Here is a 26,587-nt window from a genome sequence, read left to right on the forward strand (position 1 = left end):
CGTTCCGAAAAAAGTTAGAGTAGCCTATCTATTTCCAATAATACATTGTAATCTTTGACACACACAACACAATCACACGTGTCAGTGTCACGACCAATGAAGAACACAAATCACTATAGACTAGAAAATGAAGAAAGAGTAAGGAGGAGAGGAACGGCCCTAAGTTGTCTATATAATTTTTAGGTATGCAATTGCGATGAAAATATGAACCATGACAAAAAATATGTTTGTCTCATTCTCACCTACGTTGTTTTTAAAATGCTCGAGAAAGTATTCGTTTTTAGAATTTTATTTATTTATTTTATTTCTACTACTATCTGCCTATTAAAGGTGGGCGGTTACGGCGACATTTTTATTTTTTAAGAATTTTTTGCTTCAGATCACGTGACCTTATTTCGTTTCGTCTATTAGTTCTTTGCAATTGACACTTGACAGTTGACAAATCACAAATGACACATGACAAAGAGGTAAGAGGAATAATCTGACAGGAATATGACAATTGACATGTGAAATTGTGAATACAATGCATGCTGAAACAACGTGAATTCGAATATTGATTATATTAGTAAATTAAATCGATATAGGACGATAGAACAAATTAAAATTTTAAATTAACACAGTTACACATTATGGGCAAAACTTCCAAGGACAAGCGGGATATTTATTACAGACTAGCAAAAGAAGAGGGTTGGAGAGCAAGAAGTGCTTTTAAACTACTGCAGATCAACGATGAGTATGATATCTTCAATGGTGTACTGCGTGCAGTGGATCTTTGCGCTGCGCCGGGCAGCTGGAGCCAAGTTCTGACGAAAAAACTGAGGCAGAACACGAAGAACGAGGATGAAGTCAAAATAGTAGCGGTAGATTTACAGGCCATGGCATCGCTGCCAGGAGTTAAACAAATACAAGGTGATATTACAAAAGTATCCACAGCAAACGAAATTATTAAAGAGTTCGAAGGTTTGAAAGCTGATCTAGTGGTGTGCGACGGAGCTCCAGACGTCACAGGACTTCATGATATTGATGAATATGTACAGTCGCAACTTCTACTTGCTGCTTTGAACATAACTACACATGTATTGAAGTTGGGTGGTGTCTTTGTAGCTAAAATATTCAGAGGGAAAGATGTTACACTGCTGTATTCTCAGCTTAAGCTGTTTTTTGCGAATGTTACAGTGTCAAAACCGAGAAGTTCAAGGAATTCCAGTATTGAAGCCTTTGTAATATGTCAGGATTATAAACCACCTGAGGGATATGAACCTACTATGGTAAACCCTCTCTTAGATCACAAATATTGTGACTTTAATCAGCTCACTGGACCAAATAGAGTAATAGTACCATTCAATGCCTGTGGAGACCTAAGTGCTTATGACTCGGACACTTCATATTCATTATTATTGGAAGGACAAAGTTCATATGAGTATAAAGAACCCATACAAAACCCTATTGATCCTCCGTATAAAGAAATATTAGAAAAAACTAAATCTATGAATATTAAACCTCATTAAAAAATTTGTACACTTTGTTATTATTTTATTTTATTTATGTCTATGTCATTAATTTTTCTTGGCAATAAAACATTCCTACATTGTGCTTGTGTCTATGAATGAATCATCATTTAAGTGCTATCCCCAGAAGTTTAACAGTCAGTACGTGATGAGCTTTTGTCATTGGTATTCTGCTTAGTTGAGACCACCATTCTCTTATGTCATCCATTAATTTCTGCTGTTGACAACCGGTTGCTCTCTTGCCCACTCTTGCTTTTCTACCAAGATTAATCTTGGAACTGTAAACTGAGTTCCTCTCTCTGGGTGTCTCAAAAATAAATGCAAGATTACTTTCAGTTGCTTTAATGTACTATTGTCTGCGTTGTGCATGTTGTGTGATTGTGTTGGCATGTAAAAATAATTCACAAGATTTTAATGGGTATTTGTACTATATCTTTACTACAAAATATATTATTAATCAAAGTTCATTATGTGTTTTACATAATTACGCCATTTTTCTTGAATAATAATATTGACAGTTACTGATCCTACGCTTCGTGTCGTACTGACTCGAGAATGTATTTGTATTTCGTTTTTTGAATTTTGTATTTGGAGCGGCTACGACACGTATTCCGTGCGCTCTATCGGCCTTCTTCATTTCTTTCTTATTCTTAATCTGTGTTAGGTGGCCTCACTTTCATATAAAATTCGAAATTGTAAGAGTACACAGAGTAGGTACTTTTTATTTAATTAAGTATGCTCTAATCTATTAAAACTGGTTGTTTACACTAAAAAAAGACTAAAAACTTGACTTTTTGCTATTCTTTAATCTCTATGCCATAATTTGGCCATAATTGAAAATTGACAAAATTTTCAGTGGTGTAATAAATTTTTCAAAATTCATGTTTAATTATTATTAGATAATAAATAAATTTTCTGGTGTTTTTCAAAATGGGAAACTACAAATTACCATCTTTACAATATTTTCTTTCAAAAAAAGCAAGTACCTTTTGCCTACTTAAACTTACAGGAACATAGTAAAGTAGCCTAAATTATTCTCAGGCCTAAGATGCGCACCACGACTTATCTGAGACGAGAGAAAGATAAATGTCGACCAATAGCGACGGAATCGAAAATATCGCTCTCTCTTTCGTTGGGTAGCGACAAGAGAGAGATGGATCCTTTAAGTTTCAACTAGCCGCTCTCGGTCGACTATAATTATGTTTTTCTTTCACGAGGTATGTCGTTAATAATGCTAATAGTTATATGGTTATGAGATGCTGCTTGTAAGCAAACGGCCCGTGGATTCACCAACGTAGTTCCCGTTCCCGGAGGAATACGGGGACTAAACTATAGCCTATGTTCTTCAGGGATATGTAGAATTCAAGTTGTGAAAGAATTTTTCAAATCGGTCCAGTGGTTTCGGAACATAATCAATAGAAACAAACAATTAAATCTTTCCACTTTATAATTTTTTACATAAATGTGGGTAGATAGGTAAACCTATGTGTTTAGGTAATTGGTAGACCATACCTACCTACGATAAAGATGGTGACTTGAAAAAACGTGTGCGTTTCGGGACGATCAATAGAAGGGATAACTTGAACCTGCTGCCGTATGTGTGAGAGAAAGGAAAGCCAGACAGAGTGGCGTCGTTACGTGTAACGTGTTACGTTACGAAGTGGTTTACCCTCCTATATGAAGTTATTACTTCAGAAATACTTTATTTAGATAGGAGTAGCATTCGCTTCATAAACCAACACTCTACCTATACCTATATTTTTTTTTTTACTTAAAGCCCTTGACTACAATCTCACCTGATGGTAAGTCATGATGCATTCTAAGATGTTAGCGGGCTAACTTTTTACGAGGAGGATGAAAATCCTCACCCCTTTCGGTTTCTACCCGACATCGTACCGGCAAACTGGTAACTAGCCAGCCGCGGGTCGAACCCAGGACCTCCGCCTTGTAAATCCACCGCGCATACCAATGCGCCACGGATGCCATCAAATACGTTTTTGTCTAAAGTGTTTTTGTGTTGCAGAAAATATACGACTCTAAAGAGCCAGTATGGGTTTATTTAGAAAGGGAAATGAGGGAAAACATTGATAAGAAGCCTTATAATGAGAAAGTCGGCCAGTGGCTTCGGTATTTGAAGGAATTAAAATATTTTTTCTATTGCGAAGGTAAGTTTTTACGTAGGTAGTAAAAAAGTGAAGTACACACTCAAATACAACAATAGGTAGCTAGCTTGTGTCGCTGATGAGGTTTGTATGTTGATATACTTAGTGATTTAAGATGATGTGGTAAACTATTTATTTATTCACTGATTAATGGTGTATATCCATTATAAAGAAAGTGTAAAGAATCTTAAAGCTTTGAAATTTTACAAATACCAGTAGCGTGCTATAATATAATAAGTTCGTTGTTCTTCTTTGATTGTGTGGCTGTACCTAATCTCGTGAGGTCTAAGTATTTTGATACTTTTTCCTTTTTAGGAACAGTAATATCAACTATTACTGACCTATCGACTAGCACTGTAACGGGTCTATTGGCAACAATGCACCTGTCAGTGATAATTGTTCGGTCCCAGTAGAGCAATACATTGTTTTTTTATTTAATACTAGCGGACGCCCGCGACTTCGTCTGCGTAAAATTCGATGTCAATTTTACTACTACCCCCTAACCTAACCTAACCTACCCTACCCCTACCCTATCACTACCCCAACCCTACCACTGCCCCAACCCTACCCCTACCCTACCCCTACCTTACCTATACCCTACCCCAATCCTACCCGTACCCTCCCCGTACCCTATCCCTTTCCTACCCCTGTCCCACCCGTACCCCTATCTCACGCCTATCCTACCCCTACCCTGCCACTTCCCTATCCTACCCGTACCTCTACCCTACCACTACCCTACCTCTACCCCGACCCTACCACTACCCTAAACCCGGCCCTAAACCTACCCTACCCCTACACTACCCCTACGCTTCCCTACCCGTACCCTAACCTACCCTGTAACTTCTCTATCTTACTCCTACCCTTAGCAAAATCGGTCCAGTCCTTCGAGAGTGGTGGTATGACCAAGAGAAATAGAGACTTCTATGCTAATAATATAAAGAGGTAAAGTTCGTGTGGTTGTAGGAGGTAATCTCTGGATCTTCTGGACCGATTTGGAAAATTGTTTTACCAATAGAAAGCTACGTTATTTGCGAGTGTCCAAGGCTATGTTTGATCCCCAAATTCACACGGGAACGGGAACTACGTAAATGAAAGCGCCGGGCGTCATATAGTGGAATTTCTGCGTCTTTTAGAAATTTTGTATTATCTCCGAAACTATTTAAGTAATTAACATACTGTAAAGGGCAAATCTTATCTCCATAATACCCTTGTGATTATTAAATAATTTATTTTAATAAGGATTAAAGTTTAGTTGTATAAATAATGACGTAAACCTAAGTATATAAAATTAATAATTTTTATAACACAAAAGGCCTTTTTTCTTCTATATATCAGCTAATATATAGAAGATAGATATATGGTATCGCGGACTTTTTTGTAGAACTTTTAAAGATATATAAAGTCTCCATATATTAATTTCAATTTTACACAATAGTTAAGGCAGCGCATGCGAATAAGTCTGTATAAGAGGATTTTCAGTCCGACCTGTATGACAATAACTGTGATAACTCGGCTAATATATATGATACCAATATAAAATATAACCTATAGCACTCCCCGGTAATGTAGCATTCTACTGGTGAAAGAATTTTTAAAATCGGACCAGTAGTTCCGAAGATTACCCCATTTAAAAAATGTGACAAACTTACAAACTTTACCTCTTTATAATATTAGTATAGACTACGTATGTATATCTTTTACAAAATTAAGTTAACACAAAACACTATAATTACACTTACTAAGTTTTAATTAATTTATATACACAACAATCGAAATAATACCATAAAACGAAATAATAACTAATTACACGAAATACGTATGACGAAAGTCGAAAGTCGAAACGAAACGAATAAAATAAAATTACAAATTATTTATTTGAATTTAAAGTTTAAACCTGATTACCTGAACCTGGTCCTGAACCTAAACAAAGAAAGTACGACGTATCTAAATTCTAAACTATAAATTAAAACTTAAACTTTAAAGTATGTTATGTCTCTAATCTCTATTTCTAAATCTAAAAAGCAAATACGTAAATAGACAGAGTCAGACAAACAGTACCTAGCTAACTTTAACTACCTACGTGCCACGTGGTACGTACCTAGAAGTAGAACATAATTATTAACAATTAACATCGACTTGCCAAAATCTAAGTAAATTATTCACCACCAACACCAATGTATGAACAATCAATTTCGATCATCATGTAGTCGGCATAAATCTCCCTAGCGCCGTACAAAAATATGGTGTTTTTGCTCAACGCCATCTATTGGTAAATGGATAAAACGCCTACATAGAGTTTAGTAACAAAAAATGCTGATCCCTATAAAATACGTAGAAACCTATAGAGGAAGGTTCAACTTAATTTGGCGATCGGCGCTTAAACATAAGCGGCATTCCGCCTTTTAGAAATTTTGTATTATCTCCGAAACTATTTAACTAATTAACATACTATAAAGGGCAAATCTTATCTCCATAACATCCTTGTGATTATTAAATAATTTATTTTGATAAGGATTTAAGTTAAGTAGCATAAATAATGACGCAAACCTAAGTATATAAAATTAATAATTTTTAAAACACAAAAGGTACTATATCTGCTAATGTATAGAAGATAGGTATATGGTGTCGCGGACTTTTTTGTAGAACTTTTAAAGATACATAAAGCCTCCATACATTAATTTCAATTTTACACAATGGTTAAGGCAGCGCATGCGAATAAGTCTGCCTAAGAGGATTTTCGGTCCGACCTGTATGACAAAAACTGTGATAACTCGGCTAATATATATGATACCAATATAAAATATAGCCTATAGCACTCCCCGATAATGTAGCATTCTACTGGTGAAAGAATTTTTAAAATCGGACCAGTAGTTCCGAAGATTACCCCATTTAAAAAATGTGACAAACTTACAAACTTTACCTCTTTATAATTTCATTTAATTAATTAATTAATATAATAAAAATAATTATTATTTTAAATCTGTCCGATAACTGTTAAATCGATCCAGTAAGTTACACAGGACCAGGATCACTTTATTGGCTGTCAAGCCGTTAGCGCTGCAGGCATGTGAGCTTACTTGATAGTGAGTGGCTAGCCACAAGTCACAAAGACTAAAAACTATTGGTAGGTATACTTAGATCAAATAATTTTCATCGATTTCAATAAACATATTGCGATAAACATTGCACATCGAGGTTGGCTTTATTGTAGCTACATGTGGACAGAGTCATACAGCGGGCGATGGAACGAGCTATGTTAGGAGTATCTCTGCGTGATCGAATCAGAAATGAGGAAATCCGCAGAAGAACCAAAGTTACCGATATAGCTCAACGAGTTGCGAAGCTGAAGTGGCAATGGGCAGGGCACGTAGTTCGAAGAGCCGATGGACGTTGGGGTCCCAAAATGCTGGAATGGCTACCCCGCACTAGTAAGCGCAGTGTTGGCCGACCCCCCACCAGGTGGACTGACGACATCAAGCGAGTCGTAAGGATTCGCTGGATGCAGGTGGTATCAGTATCGTGATGTTTGGAAGTCCCTACAAAAGGCCTATGTCCTGCAGTGGACGTGGATGGGATGGGTAATTTTCATGTCAGATTGCATCAACCGTTTTTAAGTGATTAGGTGACAAACATTCAAACTGTAACTTTGACTGTAATTTTAGTATAATAGGTATATTATTACAGTAGTGACTTTTATTAGTTAGCGCCAGGGCCGGACCGTCCATACGGCGAACGGAGCGTTTGCTCCAGGCTCCAAATCCTAGGGGGCGCCGAAATGGTAAAGACAAGATCGAAAAAAAATTTATTTCTTTTAGATCGTCTATATTTAAAGCGAAGAGATGAACCCGACGTGCGCGAATTTACTTCTAATAGAGGCGTCTTTCTTTACCTATGGTGCAGGGAGTGCGTTGATTTTAACCCGGGTATATACAGGTAATAGAGGGCGCTAGGGTGATGATTGCACCCGGGCGCTACGTGAGCTAGAGAGTCTTTACCTATAGTGCAGGGGGTGCGTTACACCCGGGTGTCGCGATCTCAGGGGCGCCCAAGCGCCACTCGCCGCGCGGGTTCTATAGGTACTAGGGGGCGCTACGGTGATAATTGCACCCGGGCGCTACGTGAGCTAGAGTCTTTACCTGTAGTGCATGGGGTGCGTTACACCCGGGTGCCGCGATCTTAGGGGCGCCCAAGCGCCACTCGCCGCGCGGGTTCTATAGGTACTAGGGGGCGCTAGGGTGATGATTGCACCCGGGCACTACGTGATCGAGAGACGGTATTGTGCCTGATTTTCAATTGGTCTGAGTATGGTCAAAATCTTCGCGTTCCATAAGTTCGTAGCCTAACTAAACCAGGAAACTACAAAGCTATAATTTTTTAGTTAATTTATTTTTCAACTTTATTTCGAGCTCAATACACTTATTTTGTTGGCCTGGAAACATTTCTATACCAGCTATTTTTTTTTCTTTAAACTCTTAGAAAATGCATAGACCACTTTTATAAAAATTTTGAACTCGATAAGTGCTTTTTCTAGCTTCGGAAATAGATAAAAATCTGATGGAGACGAGACTAGATCATATGAATATGGTGGTAAGGTAAGAATTCTAAATTATACTGATGAATTTCTGCTATGCTTTTAACAAACGTTTCACACGTTTGTTAAACTGGCAAATTATCCTGATGAAACAAAACTTTTCTCCTCAATGACTATGGCCATTTTTTTTTAATTTGTCCTCTGAAACATCGCAGCAGATTTCACTATCAAGCAGAGTTTATATTTACGCCTTTTTTAGTAATCCACCGTAATTACATCCCGCGAATCTCAAAAAACTAAGGCCATTACTTTTCCAACACGCAAAACCGCTTCTGACTTTTTGGAACATTGGTCGTGTCCACTTTTTAGACTGTACTTTTGTTTCTGGAGAAAAGTAATATACTCAGGTTTTAACCATGGTCACAAGTATCTGCCTCAAACAACTCCAAGCAGTTGCGAAAATTCGTCAGTCGATCGCGTATTTGTTCAACTCAAAGAAGCCAAGGCGATTATGTGGTGTTTGCCTTCTGTTGAGATGCCAATAGTGTCAGCTATCTTCCTAAAAGTCAACATTTTTTTTAATTTTCTTGTCTGTCTGTCTGTCTGTCCTTCTGTCTGTATGTTCGCGCTATTCTCTGGTTCTACTGAACGGATTTTGATGCGGTTTTCACAAATAGATTAAGCATAGTCCAGGGCAACATATAGGCTTTCATTAAGATCGGATATACTATGGCAAAAAACGCGCGAACTTTATTCTGGACCGGCCTTCGTCCGGGGGTTTGTAATAGGGCTTTCGACTGTGGCTATGGCTGGGCATTTTACCCAAGCGCAAAAAACGCGCGGCCTTCGGCCGCGAACTTTATTCCGCACCCGGCCTTCGGCCGGGGATTTGTAATAGGGCTTTCGACTGTGGCTATGGCTGGGCATTTTACCCAAGCGCAAAAAACGCGCGAACTTTATTCTACACCGGCCAAAGGCCGAATAAAGTTCACGATATATACGAAGGCCCTAATTCACCTTCAGTTTTTAACATGACTTCATAAATGATTTTTTTTTTTGCTAAACCTTTCTTCTTCAAGTTCTTCATTGCAGTGATTAAGTTTATTATTAAGATTAAGATACTCGATTTTTTTTCATGTTAAAAAATACGAGTACCTAGTCACGATTTGTTTGACGGGATCGCGTGGGGAACGTAACGAATGCAAATGAATGCATATTTTATTATATTAATATAGCTATACATTAAATAATGTAGCTTTAACATGAGGGTAATTAAAAAAAAAATAATAAAAAAGAACAACCGACCTTAAAATCATAAAAAAGTTTCCATTAAATTAAAAGCGAAACAGAACATCGTATGTGCTACCTTCTGATCAGTTTGAAGGCGGTACCAAGTTAGTGCTGTGTTAATAAAAGCCGTATCTGAAAATCCAGTTAAAATCTTTATGATTTAAACGGCTTGAATCGAATCGAAATCGAACGGTCGAATTGAGAAACCTCCTCCTTTTTTTGAAGTCGGTTAAAAATGTATGACATTCCGATATAAATTAGGCTACGAACTTTTCAAACGTCCCTAGTATATAATGTTAGGAGCAAACATTAAAGGCGCCATAATTGGATCTCGCTCCATTCTAAAATTTACCTCGGTCCGGCGCTGGTTAGCGCTAATATCTTTTTTTTCTTTTATAGAAAAACGAAAATTTAAAAGATTAAATCGCGAAGTTGGACCACCTTGGTATTGTGAATTATCTAGCACCCAGAGAGAAGTTCTTAATGGTCTAAAATCAAATATTCACCAAGACTTGCTTGAAGATATACCGTCCAGAATTCGTAAATCCTTATCTGATCTTGGAGTAACTTTAAAGATCCCCAGGAAAATATTAATGACGGCTATGAATGAATCTGTTGAGGATCCCGGCGTATTCATATGGAACCTTTATACGGCGTACTATAAAAAATCTCCAAGTGAAATGCGACCTAGTTAGTAAATCTGCCAATTTTTTCATAATTGTACCTAGTGCTCTTCGGAGTGTGTTCCTTTTGAGGTTATGCAAAAAAATATATATAACATTGTCCCCCTTTAAATTCTAAAAAAAGTCTGCGATAGCATAACCTATCTATATTTTAAATATCTACTGTGATAATGCTTTATTAGCGAAGGTATTTTTATAAATATGATATTAATCTTTAGGTACCTATTATTATTTATATTAGTGTATGTTCATAAAAACGTAAGCAATTTTAAAAGAAGGTGTTATTCACTCAGACAAAGTCACAAGCGTCATCCAGTATCTAATATGTATTATCCAGTATCTAATATTAGATATAATTATTATAGTTAATAATAAAATATAACAGTTTACTAGCAATAACAATTATAACAATAACTACTAGCACAAACATCGATCTCCTATTACAAAGTGGATGCACAATCAGCGACCAAAAAACGTCCCCACTCAATGAGTGCCAAACACAACTTCTTAGCACTCAATTCAATCATTTGTAAATTCAACCTTAAACTCAATCCTTAAAGTTGAATTTACGTTAAGTAAAATTGGCCAGCTTTTAACTGAAATTTTCTACATGATTGTGCGTCCTTTTATTATAAGAGTTCAATGTGCACAACACATTAAATTAAGAAATCCAAAGCCATATAGGCTACCTATTCGTATTCTGAATGTATACTATAATATTATAAAGCTGAAGTTTGTTTGTTTGAACGCGCTAATCTCAGAAACTATCTACTGGTCCGATTTGAAAAATTCTTTTAGTGTTACATAGGTAGCCAATTTATCGAGGAACGGAAACCACGCGGGTAAAACCGCGCGGCGTCAGCTAGTAGTCAATAAGTGCTTACCATGGCCTGGTACCATGAATTAATGTTATTTCTTAATTAATATTTTCAGTATACGACATGAATGCCATGATTTTAATGTCAAGTTTAGTGTTCGTGGATTTATCTGAATGCATCGACGAACTTGACAAGTTGACTCATACATCGCCCTCACCAACCGAAGTTCATGAGAAAAGTATTTTCTTTTTCTTATAATTTTATTTTTATAATTATTTTATATATATTTTTTTTGAATTTTAATGATTTTGAAATTTTATGATTTCAGAAGTCCGAAAAAATACACAGCCGAATATTCGCTATGGTGAATATTTACAAAAATGTTACGTACCATGCTACTGCACCCACTCAAGTAAGAAAAAAATTTCTGATAAGCCTAAACCTCTTGGATATAAAGTTAGACTTCGTAGTATTGCGGTGAGTATCGTATTATACCTATTTAACAATTTATTTTTTAATCAATGTTTAGGAAAAACAACATCTATGTCTTGCCAAAAACTGACCTGAGACGTGGTAGATAGCGGTAACTAATAGTCATGTTTATTTTTCAGAGCTACGAGAGACTTTGCAAGGACCTTAAATTTGTAAGTAAATTAACCCACCTAATCTTTTTTTGCGTATAGGCATAGGTTATGGAATCTTCATGGATGCCTTCTCGTCGCGGGGAGGTGAGGAGGTTAGGTTGTTAGATATGTCGTACTCTTACCAACTAAAACTGTCCTTCTTGTTGCCTGATAATAACTGACCCAGGGTTTTGTTTTGTTGTGTCAGTCATGTCATGTTTTACAGTCAACGCCTCATAGGCGCCCGGCAAAACATGCCCACCTTTGGTTTTCTTAACGTCATAAAGTCGCACTGGGAACATAGGGCTTTCCTACTCGAAAATTTATCTCCACTAGACAAAATAATATCTGTAATTATCGCCCGGAGGTACTCATCCGGCTGCGATCTTGTCGCTTGCGCCAAACTCTATACGAGTTTTCCGCCGTGTCTCTCTGAGAAATGAAGCCACAATAGCTCCACGTTGAAGTATCCGGATTCACCAAGAGGTCATAGTTCGTTCCTTAACCCGCTGGACTATTGTCGTAACCATTCCCAACACAATCTTTTCCAACTAATTGGAGGGGAATGGGGAATGTTGGTAATATCTTAGAACACCCGAAGCTATGTTCACCGGTCATTATAAAGCACGCATTGTGTCCCAAAATTGTAACTTTATAACACATCATACAACATGTCATACAGAGTGACAAATCGCTTGTTCATGAATTAAACCAAAAAAGAGTAATTTCAACGGTATTATTGTCCTATGCGCGACCATACCTGGAGTTTTCTGTATTCTGAGGGTGATACTTATATACCAGTCAACTATCTTCGTGTTTTTTTGGTTGTGTTTGATAGAGATGATGATGTCTAGTTAATGCACACGAGTTATATAAAAACTTGTGGGGTGTCTGCGTATCAAAACTGGAGGACAAAATAAAAAAATCGACTTTTTTGCAAATATTTCGTACTAGCGGACGCCCGCGACTTCGTCCGCGTGGAAATCAATGTAAACTTTCAAGTCCTATTACACCACTTCAGGAGTTGAATGGCAAAATTTTTTGAATCACATTATATTTCGTATTTTTTTATGATTTATGAACAAATTTTTAAAACTGTAACTCTAAAAATGAAGGAGTTTTCATACAAACTTTCAACCCCTATTTCACCCCCTTCTTATTTTATTTTCGCAAAAAAAGTATCCTATAACCTTCTCCATATTATGGTCTCAAACCGAGCAAAAGTTTTATTTGAATTCATTCAGTAGTTTTAGCGTGATGCCCGAATAACAAAAAAACACGGACAGACAGACAGACAAAAAATCGAAAAAAAATTTTTTTAGCTTCTATATTGATTATATAATGTATAGAATTTGACCAGTTTTATTATAAGTATAGATGGTGCTTTCGCTATTTGTGTTTATTATCAAGAATGTAGATAACTTTGGATTCAAAAGTTAATACAAATATTCTACTTTGTATCTCAAATTTCGAGGTGAAATTACTTGGTTGGCTGAATCACTAAAAGATAACAAATGTTCTTTAAAAAAAATTAACTCAAGACCTTCACCTTGTACGAGAGGAATCAACCAAATTTCATAACTTCTTTAACCTTGATTTAACCTTGCAGCTCGAAAAGCGTAAAGACAGAAACAAAAAAGAACAACAGGCAGAACGAGTTTGTAATTATAAATTTTGGGAACCACCTAGTACACTTCGTTAGTACCTACTTTTTAGAAAACTTTCTTATAATGCATTATTGGTTAACATTTCTACACAAAGAACAACTGCACTTTTTGTCTGCTGTTATGGATTAACAGTTATCATTAGGTAATTGAATCTATAAATGCAAGAGTACCTAATTACCTACGTTTCCAATTATGATTATCTTCACTTATTCGGATTAGGTTCGTATATAATCTATCTAAAATCTGTAATCTATTACTATATAATTTCCTTGATGAACTTTAATTTTCAGGTAATACAAACGCCAAAAGCGTGGCTTACGCAAATAAACTGAAAATGATAAAAAAGAAAGCCAAACCCAAGTTTAAAGCACCTTATAACCACGTTCAATATCAAGTGGCTGGAGTATCATATGTTAACAATCAACCTCAATATCTTTTAAGCAGTACGTACCTATTATTTTTAGGACTACGTACCTCAACAGTAAAAAATGGAATCCATAAATTGCTCCAGTGCTCCATATTATTATTCAATGTGCAATGAATTACTTCGTTGTTCATCTGTCAAGACCCTTTTCTAAGGAACACACAGAGGTATCAAGTTGTAATATCAAAATGCTCAAAGACTGCAAGTCCTTGTCGCTGGTGCAAATAAAATATAGGGTTGTTTATGCCGCATACAGTTATTTTTCAATAATTTCCAATATATATATTTTTATCCGGCTATTTACCTCAATGACGTCCAGACAACAGTAGTTGCAGTCAACGATTAATGTTTATTTTAATAGGTTGATATTAAAGACCAAAATGAGTAAATAGGCCAGCAGAGTTGACGGCTCTTATAGGAAAAAGGAATAGGAGCAAGAGCCCAAAAATATTAAGTTTAGGCGTGGTAATGGCGTGCTAGTCGTCCTTTGTGAATAACTTGCAATGGCCTAAAGTCAAACGTTGTACCAAAGTAAAGTTACATATTTGCTTAAAATTTATTTTGTTACTCGTGGACGCTCGCGACTCCGTTTGCGAAATCCATGGATTTTTCCGAGATTAAAAGTAGTTTGTCTTAATTCAGGGTTGTGTTAATTCAATTCAGGCATGAAGGAGTAACAAACACACACATAAATTTTCTATAATATTACTGTGATAACTTTTACTTTTTAGACGTTGCTGTTCTCGGAACTGGCTATGTACCAATCAATGGTGGAATTGCTTTATTCAATGGGGAAACCATAAACATAACTATTGGTCATTGGAAATTTCCACGAGCTGTCAGTGATATATGTGATGCAAAATGTGACTGTGTAACTAAATGGTAATCGAATAACTGATTATTTATCTAATATATAAAATTCTCGTGTCGCGGTGTTCGAACTTGAACTCCTCCGAAACGGCTCGACCGATTTTTGTGATCCTTAGCGTGATTGTCGGCCAGGGTGGAGAATCGGCCAACATCTATTTTTCATCCCCCTAAATGTTAAGGGTAGTCCACCCCTAAATTTTTTTTTTTATTTTTTAGGCAAAATTTTTTGTTTTTATTTTTTTATGACACAGCATACAAAAATACATACAAACCTAAATTTTCACCCCTCTACGATCAACCCTTATATTTTATTTGTTAATTAAAAACTATAATTTTTTTGGTAAAATTTTTTTTTATTTTTTGATGACTTACAATAAAGAATCTCATAATACTTTCAATTTTTCACCCCTCTACGATCAACCCCTATTTTTTATTTGTTAATTATAAACTTTAATTTTTTGCCAAAAACCCTAAAATAGCCCTTTTCTTTTTCCCATACAAATGATTTGTAACTAAAACGTAGTCAATTTGAGCTTTATTGTTATTGTATAAAGTTCATATTAATAATAATTAGAAAACGGGGTAGGGATAGGGTAGTTGTAGGGTAGGGGTAGGGTAGGGTAGGGGTAGGGTAGGGGTAGGGTAGGGTAGGAGTAGGGTAGAGGTAGGGTAGAGGTAGGGTAGGGGTAGGGTAGGGTAGGGGTAGCGTAGGGGTAGGGTAGGGGTAGGGTAGGGGTAGGGTAGGGGTAGGGTAGGGGTAGGGTAAGGGTAGGGTAGGGGTAGGGTAGGGGTAGGGTAGGGTAGGGGTAGGGTAGGGGTAGGGTAGGGGTAGGGTAGGGGTAGGGTAGGGGTAGGGTAGGGGTAGGGTAAGGATAGGGTAAGGGTAGGGTAGGGTTGAAAGTTTACATCGAGTTTCACGCGGACGAAGTCGCGGGCATCCGCTAGTATTTCATATAATAATGTACCTATCATCATCATCATTAGCAACAACATCATCATTAACAACAGCTGATAGACGTCCACAGCTGGACATAAGCCTCTTGCATGGAGTTCCAAATTCCACAGTCTCGAGTCGCCAGTACCCAGCAGCTCCCTGCAACCCACTTAATGTCCTCGGTCCAACTTTGGACTCGGGTGCTTTGCGGTGTGGGGTCGCCATTCCAGCACCTTGGAACACCACCGTCTTTGAACCATGTGCCCTGCCCATTGCCACTGTAGCTTCGCGACTCACTGACTTATGTCATTGACTACACGTATGGTTCGTCTGCAAATCTCCTAATTTTTGATTCGATTGCGCACAGAAGCTCCAACCATAGCTCCATCATCCACTGACTAACTGAGCCTTGTTATGAGACCTATAAGTATAAGATCCGTCATTACTGGCATCACTGCACAGTGCGAAGATTTTCGTCTTCAGGAACTGAGAAATTTTGGACGTACAGATGACTAGGAGTTTCCAGAACGCTGCCCAGCCGAGCAGGATTCGACGGTTGACCTCTTTCTCGAAGCTATCTACTGCATATCTACCAAGTAGAGTTATACAATAGAGATTGGAATATATTCTTATTCAATAGATCTTAATCTTTAAGTCTTAATAACTTATAAATATATCCTTAGATTTAGAACTAATGAAATCGATAGTAAACCACATTAAGTTTCATGTAAACGTTACGGTATGTTTCCAATTATTTCTAACTGACAATTTTATTCTAGGGAAAATTCAGTAATGGACTATTTAAAAAAGTCACGATGCAAATGCGGTCATCTGTATGATTTGCATCACGTTGGGAAACCAGAAGCGAAATATTTCTATCCACCAAGCAAACACAGCCCCTTTTGGGTTGATTACGCCAAGATATACCAGTTAGATCCAATGGAGGATTTCATTAAGGATACCGTTAGAGAATGTTTAATGTCTACTGAGCCCACGGTAATTTTCATTTCACTTTGATCTTCAAACCTGCGAAAAAGTAATGATCACCCAAAGATGTGTAAAATATTAGTAGATACTATTAGTTCTAGTACGAGGCAGCTAATAAGCCTAATAAATAATTAATTAATGTTGACTCAGAGGCGTCTCTACCTATGGTGCAGGGGGTGCGTTGCATCCGGGCGCCGCGATCCCAGGGGCGCCGAGCACTACTATTTCGAATTCAAATTGAACATTTTTTAAATGAGCAAAGTTGTATTCCGTTATTTTTGTATTTGTTTTCCATCCATAAAATTCATTTTACCCGTGTAATTACGGTGGGGGTTACTAACTTGCAACTGTCTTCCCAAACAAAAACTGTCGTTGTCAAAAACAAAAACAAAAACGAATGTTACAAAAAATCCTACTTTTTTGAACTCTAACTCTGATCTAATAGGTGCTAGAGGGCGTTAGGGTGATGATTGCACCCGGGCGCTACGTGATCTATAGTCAAATTGAGTAGGTATTTTAAACTATGTAAACAAACAAAAACAGCTGACTCAGGGGTGCTCAACATTTTATCATTATTTACGAATATTATCATGAAATAAAACTTCCTGTGATAAACAAATATTTTTTTAATTCTATATTCCTATATAATATATCCTGTTATTTATCAAACAGATAATGCTTCACTTATATTAAGGGTTCCGTAGGCAATAAAGAACTCTTATAGTTTTGTTTCTTTATTATGTAGAAGCAAGCATAAGGTTTCCTCGACATATTTAAACACATTAATCAAAACGGTTTTCTCGGAGGACGATAAGGGTGATTGATTCGTACGTTTCTTTTTTGGTGACGGAAACAATAGCAACGCGGAATAACTGCTCCGGCTAGTACCAGGCTCCGGTTCACTAATTTTCGTACTAAACTAAATAAAATTAATTAATTAAACTGATAAAAAACCCGACTGCATAAATGATAAAAAAACTGAAAAGAAAAAAAAGCTCAGTGCAGAAGTGTAGAAAACAATTAGAAAACAGTCGGGACCTATTATATTGAATTGAATGATTTTCGTCTACATTTTTTATTAGGTCCCGACTTTAGTTTGATCAATTTTTATATCATTTATGCCGGGTTTTTATATTTGTTTAATTAATTAATTTATTTCACACTTTTTAGTTACGATAGATGGTGAATTTCGGATTTATTGGTTACGTTTGTTACAAAGTACGATAATGTATACCTAAGTCCAACCGAAATTAAGTAAATATTCAAAAAATCTACGCAACCCTCGGTGGCCGAATCCGACTCGCACTTGTCCGATTTTTATAATCAATATATTTCTTTTAGTCTATTTTAGGTGTTTTATAACTACACTTCATAAACCTCGCACCGTATAGTCGTCCGCCTCGCGTATTATGTATAGACTTAATTAATATTAGAATTAATAAATAACGTTTTCCTAATTGTAGTTTTTTTAACATGGCCATGATATACTATTTTGAAATTCTCACAAAAATCCCTTGAATTTGATTCGCATGTTGCAATATTCACAAAAAAAAAACTTCACCCCGATTCTATAGCGTCTCACAGTCGTCTTGTTGGTTTTTTTTTTCTAATTTCACCTATCTAAGAACACTTGGGTTATTAAAACAAATCTAACGTTATCTGAATTACGTAAATCCGTTCAACGGTTTGGATGATATGAGGTAATAAAGAATATTACATACATACATACAAGATACGCGCGAAAAACATAACCCTTCTTGCAGTCGGGTAAACAGTAAACAAACAACAAATAAACTATAATTAACAATAACAACGAAACGAGAACAAAACGAAATAACAAAAATTACAAGGGAAGAAAATACGCACGACAGACTGGATTTAGTTAACGAATTATTAACGAATACTGATATATAGGTAGGAGTATTAGTCATAGACAGCAAATAAAGTAGTGTTCTGTGCTGTGAAGTGTGAACTGTCAAATGTCAAATCTTCTTTCACTTATTAATACAAAATCAAAAAAATTATCATAGTATATGGTAATTCTGCAATAAATGAAAGGTTAAATTCACATTAAAATAAAAGAAATCATCGTTTTAATTACAACTTCTTTCTTCTTTTGATATGAAAATACGACATTTATAAAATAATTAAAGTTATAATTTAATTTTATAAATGCACATTTAATACCCATAAAACTCAATATCTTTATTTTTCATAATGGTTTGTGACTCATGTCTGCTTGGGTTCTTTTTATGTCGTTTGTATTGTTTTTGTGCAAACTCTATATATTTAACATAGAGGAATTAGAAATGGAAATGGATCGCACCCAAATGCAGCAACAAAATTGTCTGTCGTTTTTTGAAGGGTACGAGGTAAACTCTGTCATCGATAATATTTAACAAAAATAAATAATAAAATATTTAACAAGAATAATATAATCTGTACACAGAATATTAAATTAATGGATCGATGTTTTGCTGTTTGTTCGTTCGTTAGAAGAATAGTATCTATTTTTCTTTTAGATATTGTTTTTATTACAAATTTATTATTTATTATAATTATGTTTTTGATGACCTCCGTGGCGCAGTGGTATGCGCGGTGGATTTACAAGAAGGAGGTCCTGGGTTGGATTCCCGACTGGGCTGATTGAGGTTTTCTTAATTGGACCAGGTCTGGCTGGTGGAAGGCTTCGGCCGTGGCTAGTTACCACCCTACCGGCAAAGACGTACCGCCGAGCGATTTAGCGTTCCGGTACGATGCCGTAACCGAAAGGGGTGTGGATTTTCATCCTCCTCCTTACAAGTTAGCCCGCTTCCATCTAAGACTACGTCATCACTTACCATCAGGTGAGATTGTAGTCAAGGGCTAACTTGTAAACAATAAAAAAAAAAATCTTAGATTGCATCATCGCTTACCATCAGGTGAAACTGAAATCGAACGTCACGTCATCTTTTAGTGAATTAGAAGTTGTTGACCATTTTTCATGCCATTGAACTACTTACTACACAAACCGGAATGATTAGGGAGTTTTTTCAGTCGACGAAAACGATTACAACAATGAAACATCGATACGATATAAGTATACACGCGTTAGATCGTTGATTGATTGACAGAGAGGTAACGTCTTGCGAGGCAGGTCCTTCTATAATTAGTCCAAGATAATTAATTAATTGTATGTGAATCCGGGCTCAAAAGGGTTAGAACCCAGAGCCGTAAAGCTTATTATTAAAAATAAAATGTATGTGAATCGAAACGAAAAGTGTCGCCTAAAAGAACCTTTTTGAGTAGTGATATTGTTGTGTAAAAAGCCTAAAGTTGTGGACTATAGAGACGCTTCTTTTCTATATATCAATAAAGTATTGTTGTATTTAGTTTTGAAATGAAAATTCTATAGAAATGTTAACCAGTTAATTTTAAAATTAGTTTTAATATTAATTAAAAACTGAATTAATTTGTATGATATTAAGACATTTTTTGTTACAGCCTCAGCCTTCAATGCCTACGATATCGCCTGCGGGTTTAAAATTAAAAGATTTGCTGGCGGTAATATTCTTGCACTCACCTAGTTTATACTCTTCGACACGAAGACTAATAAAAGCGATAGGTCACATCACAAAATACTAAAAACCGCTTGACGTACAAATATAAAATGTGGCAGGGAGGTAGTTTACAGTTAGTGGAAATCAGCTAACAACGGATTTTTCGATATGGTCGAAGTAGGAGGTCTAAGGGCGGACGAAGTCGTGGGCATCCGCTAGTTAAATATAAGATACAGTACCCAATACTAGTGCACAGTAAAATCAACTGATTTTGTTGCACTTTGTATTAATATAGGTACTCGTATAATATTAATGAATAAAACAATTTAGATTACTGTTATCACTTTCTTTTATGTTTCAATACCTCCTCAGTCCTAGTCTATTTTATGGCCACCCTAACCGCTTAAAGTGCGTGTTGGTGCGATGTTGACATGCAGATCGCGACCACCACACGATCAGTTTTATCGGATGTCCGGCCGTTAACGCTGCAGGCACGTCGACTTATTGGATGAAGAGTGGCTAGCATTGTATTTCTAAGTACTTATCTTAAGTTTTAATATTTTTTTCAATATTACTTACAGGCATTTTTAGCGGAGTTATCTAATACGCCACTTTTAATACCACATTTGCCCCAAGCAAATTTATTAGCGAATCTGCAGGAATGGGTTAGACAACGAATAAAGGGTAAATTAACTCAGAAAGATACTGGTTAGTTATATTATATTCTTAACTACGAGTACCTGCCTACCTATGCAATGAAGTTTTTACATAATAGGCTATGTTTTCTGTGGTTGAGCTAAGAATACGCTAATTGATTAGGACACTCGGTACATTAAATAAAGGACTAGTTTTGACGGCCTCCGTGGCACAGTGGTGTGCGCGATGGATATACCTACAAGACGGAGGTCCTGGGTTCGATCCCCGGCTGGACCGATTGAGGTTTTCTTAATTGGTCCAGGTCTGGCTGGTGGGAGCCTTCGGCCGTGGCTAGTTGTAGTAAACCGCCAAGCGATTTAGCGTTCCGGTACGATGTCGTGTAGAAACCGAAAGGGGTAGGCTTTTCATCCTCCTCCTAACAAGTTAGCCCGCTTCCATCTTAGATGCATCATCATCATCAGGTGAGATTGTAGTCAAGGGCTAACTTGTAAACTTATAACTTGCAACTCAGACCAATTACCTTCTACTCGTATAGAACTTGCCTCGCTAGTTACCCCTCTGTCAAAAATATAATATGATCAATTCTATAGTTGCAGTTTGTATGAACACGTTTGATCATGATCATATATTTTCCTACTTATTACTGAGGGTCATGAACCCTGTCACACATTCACTTTTCCTGCACGATGTTGCACTATGCATTTGATAGTCAATGTTTCAGCTGCGTACGTAAATATTGGAAACTAGCTGACGCCGCGCGGTTTCATTCGCGTGGTTCCCGTTTCCGTAGGAATACGGGGATAATATATAGCCTATAGCCTTGCTCGATAAATGGGCTATCTAACACTGAAAGATTTTTCCAAATCGGACCTTCCTGAGATTAGCGCGTTCAATCAAACAAACAAACTCTATAATATTAGTATAGATATTAGAGTCCAGACAAGACGCATTTTGGTGTCTAAAGAGATGTTCCAGTATTTCCAAATTGTATGCAGGTGAGACATGGCGCTTTTAGTCATCTTAATTCTCCTAATCGTTAACTGTCATAGCCAGTTTCCATAATAATCAAATTCCTTTCAGCTAAATTATTACTTCAAACTCAACGCAGATGGCTAGACCTGAAACAAATTGATTTTACAGCACGAGCATATAGAATACCATTCACACTTAAACATATAAAGCATATCAATTGGTCCCATAGGTGTATGGTGCAAAACTTGGTAAGACTCAATATAGGGTAGTTGACTCATATCAAAGGGGAATGCAAATCCCCGGCCTAGGCCTACCCTTACCTCCCCGGAACTTATTTATATCTACAAAACTCTTGATAGTTTTACTATACTAATGAAATTATTACTTTAATGTAAACTCGAATAAAGTTTGCTACAACGTTTTCAATTCATCTTTAATTTGTCCACAACGAGGACCATCTAAGATCGTTGACTATACGCATATATTTTAGTATTACGATATTTTTCGAGGACTTATGATTGCTTTGTTTATTCGTTTTCTTGTAATGTTAATTCGCCGTTTTGGTACACCAGCTTACAACAACAACATAGTTTTTGGTAAGCCAATTATTTAACCAGATCCTTATTTATACATCACATTATCATCTCCATATACTTTTATACAGGGGTATACCTGGGTTCCCTGGGCCGACGTTGTATGGGCCGGTGGGCATTTCCCTTTAATATAAACAATATTAATTTCGGACAGTACATGGAATATGGGTCCGGAAGGAAGGGCACATCGATCTCCTTTTAAAAAGCGGATGCATAATCAGCGACCAAAAAACGTCCCCACTCAATGAGTGCCAAACACAACTTCTTGGCACTCAATTCAAGTAGTCGCATTTGCAAATTCAACCTTAAAATCAATCTTAATAAGGTTGAATTTGCTCTGAATTTAGGATTTTTTTGAATCATCATCTCCTTACCCTTATCCCACTTAAGTGGGGTCGGAAAAATATGTCAATCTTTTCCATTCGTTTCTATTACTCGTCAACTCATCATCCACTCCTTTTACACACATGTCCTCTTTCACACAATCCAACCATCTCTTCTTTGGCCTTCCTCTCCTCTTATGACCTTCCACTTGCACATTCAACATTTTTCTAGTAATATGACTTTCCTCTCTACGCATTACATGTCCATACCAAGCTAACCTTCTACTCCTCAATTTTTCTGTCACTGGCGCCACCTTCAGACTTCCTCTTATATACTCATTCCTTATTTTATCTATTCTTGTCACACCACACATCCATCTCAACATACGCATTTCGTTCACATGCATTCGTTTACTATCCATCCCTTTTACCGCCCAACATTCTGATCCATACAGCACGACAGGTCTTACAACCGTTTTGTATATTTTACCCTTAAGTCTAAGAGGCATTCGCGGGTCACATAGTACACCTGAGACCTGTCGCCATTTCATCCATCCCGCATTCATTCTACTTTTTACATCTCGGTCCACATTGCCATCGTTTTGAAAAAGGGACCCGAGGTACCGAAAATCGGAGCAAGCTGGTAGGGTTACATCATTTAAGGCAATTTTGGAAGATTGAGATGTACCGCCAAAGTCCAAGAATAAGTATTCAGTTTTCGTTTGACTGATTCGTAGACCAACACTTTCCAATTTCTCCTGCCATTTTCCCAGTCTGCTCTGTACCTCAGATGCGTTTTCTCCGACAAGTACAATATCATCGGCGAACAGCATACACCAAGGTGCTTCTTCCTGTATGTCTGATGTCAGAGCATCCATTACTAGGAGAAACAAATAGGGGCTTAAAGCCGATCCTTGGTGTAAGCCCACCTCCACTTGAAACTTGTCAGTAACACCAGCTTCTGACCGTATGCTCGTGCATGCATCTCTATACATTTCTTTCACTATTCTAACATACTTCCCAGGTATTTTCTTCACCTTCATAGCCCACCATACAACCTCACGGGGTACTCTGTCATACGCTTTCTCTAAGTCAACAAACACCATGTGGAGATTCTTTTGTGCATTCCTGTATTTCTCACACAGTTGACGCAAAGCGAAAATAGCATCAGTTGTACCCCGTCCTGGCATAAACCCAAACTGATTTAGAGTAACCTCACTCTCCTCTCTTATTCTCTTATCTATCACTTTCTCCCAAATCTTCATAGTATGTGACATGAGCTTTATTCCTCGATAGTTGTTGCAATTCTGGACATCACCCTTATTTTTAAATATGGGCACCAACGAACTGCTGGACCACTCTTCCGGGATTGACTCTTCGTGCAACTACTTATTGAAAAATAAAGTCAGCCATTTCCATCCATCCACTTTCAGGCACTTCCAAGCTTCGACTGGTATACTGTCAGGCCCTACCGCTTTACCACTTTTCATACTTTGCACTGCCATTTTTACTTCATCTATACTCACCTCTTTTACCACTGCCACATTCATTGATACATTCTCTAATTCGCGATTCCAGTCATTCTCTTCGTTCATCAACTTTTTAAAGTATTCCTTCCACCGACCTTTTATTTCTTCGTCATTTGTCAAATTTTTTGAATATTGGCTATATTTAAAGGCTTTTAGATATAATTTTCTTTACCAATAATTCTAAAACTGTCAAAGCAAACTTGCCCAGTTTTTAAGTGAAATTTTCTACATGATTGTGCGTCCTTTTATTACAAGAGGTAAAGGCATAAAATACTGAAGATACTTTTATTGCCTGGGTGTCTGTCCGTATATTCTGTGACCGTATATAATGGTTATAGGATAATTTTTGCCGCGAAAATAAAAGGGGGGGATTGGGGTTGAAAGTTGACATAGATTTCCAAACAGTCGCGGGATGATGAATATAAAATATTGTATTAAACTAAGTAGGTACAATTATTTCAGTTCCACATCCTATTAAACGATTTCGTCACAAGAAACAGTATAATGCAATTAAAACAGACCAGATTATGGTGGCCAACCACAAAATACGACGCATACCGTAGTCCTGAATCGTTTTTGTAAGTTGTTATTAATCGTTTTTTTTTATGTAGGCTTACGCTTGACCAAAATCAAACCTGATGGAAAGCAATGATGAGGTCTAAGATGAAGCGCGCTTCCCTAGAAGATGCCTATTCACTCTTGCCTTGAAGGTGCACAAATTATACGTGTCAGGAAACACAGACGCCGGAAGGGAATTCCATATTTTAGCAGTTCTCATTAGTAACGTTGACGCCAAACGTTTCGTGCGGGTTGACTGGACGTTGACAACAAAAGGATGCCATTTTTCACGGCGTCTCGCTGTTCTCATCATCATCATCATTTCAGCCGATGGACGTCCACTGCAGGACATAGGGACTTCCAAACATCACGAATCTGAGCCTCCTGCATCCAGCGAATTCTGCGACTTCGTCAGTCCAGTTTTTAATCTGTATACTAAAAATGGACAGTTCCCTTTTTTAGCGTTTAAATAGTTAGCACACGAATATCATCTGATGGCAAGTGATTGCCGCGGCACGTGATTATTTGGCATTTGCAGCACTACAGGCAATGCTAATACTTTCCACGAAATGGACTGAAATGAAAATGGCATCTTTTATTCCTTCATACACACACAAAATGTCTGATTGTAAGTTAGAAAACCTTGCCAACACTATTAACAGGTACCACTGGCGTATCTAGGATTATTTCCTAGGGTGGGCCTGACCCCCGACTTCAAGTCCATTATTAGTACCATAATAGAATCCAATATCGGTAGCCCAGAATTCTAGGGTAGGCAAAGGTCCATGCTAGGGTGGGCACGGCCGGCCTAGCCGCTATATACGCCTATAACAGATACATAATAAAGTTTTGCAGTAGTTGCTGCAATATCATACTGAGAGTTTTTAATTTTAAAATCATTAATGGTTCGTGGGCCCATGATCAAAGTATTTATTCATGATCATACCATACGTTTGTGTACCTTCTCGAATTCGTATGTAACCACGATGAAAGGGCGTTTTCCTTCCATCTTTCGGACTTCAGTTTACGAGTATACCTTAAAAGTCGAGTATTACGGAATATTTATGGAAAGATATTTAAAATCTAGAATACGACAATTTTTATGGGGCATACATTTTGTATGCCTAGAAGTGTGGAAGATGGCGTGAAAGGAAAACGCCATGTATTGACTCTAATACCATGGTTCGATAGACTACGCAATATGGTAATTAATAAATATTTTGTTCGTGGGCTATAGTGATGTACGGGACTATAATATTATAAATTATTGTAACAATATATTTTCAGGGACGTATTCTTTACCTACATGCCAGGACGTATGAAAGACATCTGCCTCGTCAACCCATATAGCTCGGAAGTTACTCCGAAATATGGAGCTAAAACATGTCCTTTATAGAAATCAATCTATACTGTGTGCGCGTGACAGTTTCTTTATGACGTTCACAATACGTACTGTTATCGTGATTATATTAACGTACCGTAACGAACTGTCACCCGCACCATGCTAAAGCACACGAACTATATTGTGTAGGTAGTGTTGGTGTAAGGCTGTTTGTTTATTTTGTATGTTAAAATGTTGATTTCTTTGTAAAGTTAATGTCTGAAATGTTTATAAAGTATATTATTTAAAAAAACATTTTATGTGATTTCATTTAAGTTCATACATAATGTACGCGGTATGTTGGAAAAGTTAATGATGAATTTGAAATGTTTTAGCAGGCTTAAAAAAGGGTGTTAAAATTTAGACTTGTCTATATTATGAAGGTAGGTCATAAATAGTCTCCATGTAGGATACAAACTTGTGAGAGCCCCTAGACCTCTTTAATCCGGCCCTATCGAAAATCCATTATTATGGATGATACCTACTAGCTATAGACTACCAAATTTCATCTTTGTACATCATGCGGTTTTCGAGATTT

The 26,587-nt window shown here is 37.0% G+C and overlaps 2 protein-coding genes across 2 annotated transcripts; both read left to right on the plus strand.

Annotated features, from left to right (window-relative positions):
• Positions 1-492: 492 nt before the first annotated feature.
• On the plus strand, positions 493-1,593 carry LOC112052174 (putative tRNA (cytidine(32)/guanosine(34)-2'-O)-methyltransferase). Its single transcript, XM_024091152.2, has one exon. The coding sequence runs from the start codon at positions 630-632 to the stop codon at positions 1,506-1,508; it is 879 nt and encodes a 292-aa protein (XP_023946920.1). The 5' UTR covers positions 493-629; the 3' UTR covers positions 1,509-1,593.
• A 1,171-nt stretch (positions 1,594-2,764) lies between these two features.
• Positions 2,765-26,224, plus strand: LOC112052185 (uncharacterized). The gene is made up of 15 exons (XM_052885541.1): positions 2,765-2,773; positions 3,532-3,673; positions 9,891-10,181; positions 11,108-11,230; positions 11,321-11,469; positions 11,604-11,636; positions 13,225-13,312; positions 13,573-13,725; positions 14,438-14,588; positions 16,290-16,506; positions 19,981-20,040; positions 20,618-20,744; positions 21,774-21,913; positions 24,573-24,688; positions 25,956-26,224. The coding sequence occupies exons 1-15, from the start codon at positions 2,765-2,767 to the stop codon at positions 26,062-26,064; spliced, it is 1,908 nt and encodes a 635-aa protein (XP_052741501.1). The 3' UTR covers positions 26,065-26,224.
• The last annotated feature ends 363 nt before the right edge of the window (positions 26,225-26,587 follow it).

Source organism: Bicyclus anynana, chromosome 14, assembly GCF_947172395.1.
Source record: "Bicyclus anynana chromosome 14, ilBicAnyn1.1, whole genome shotgun sequence".
NCBI classification, from domain to species: Eukaryota; Metazoa; Arthropoda; class Insecta; order Lepidoptera; family Nymphalidae; genus Bicyclus; species Bicyclus anynana.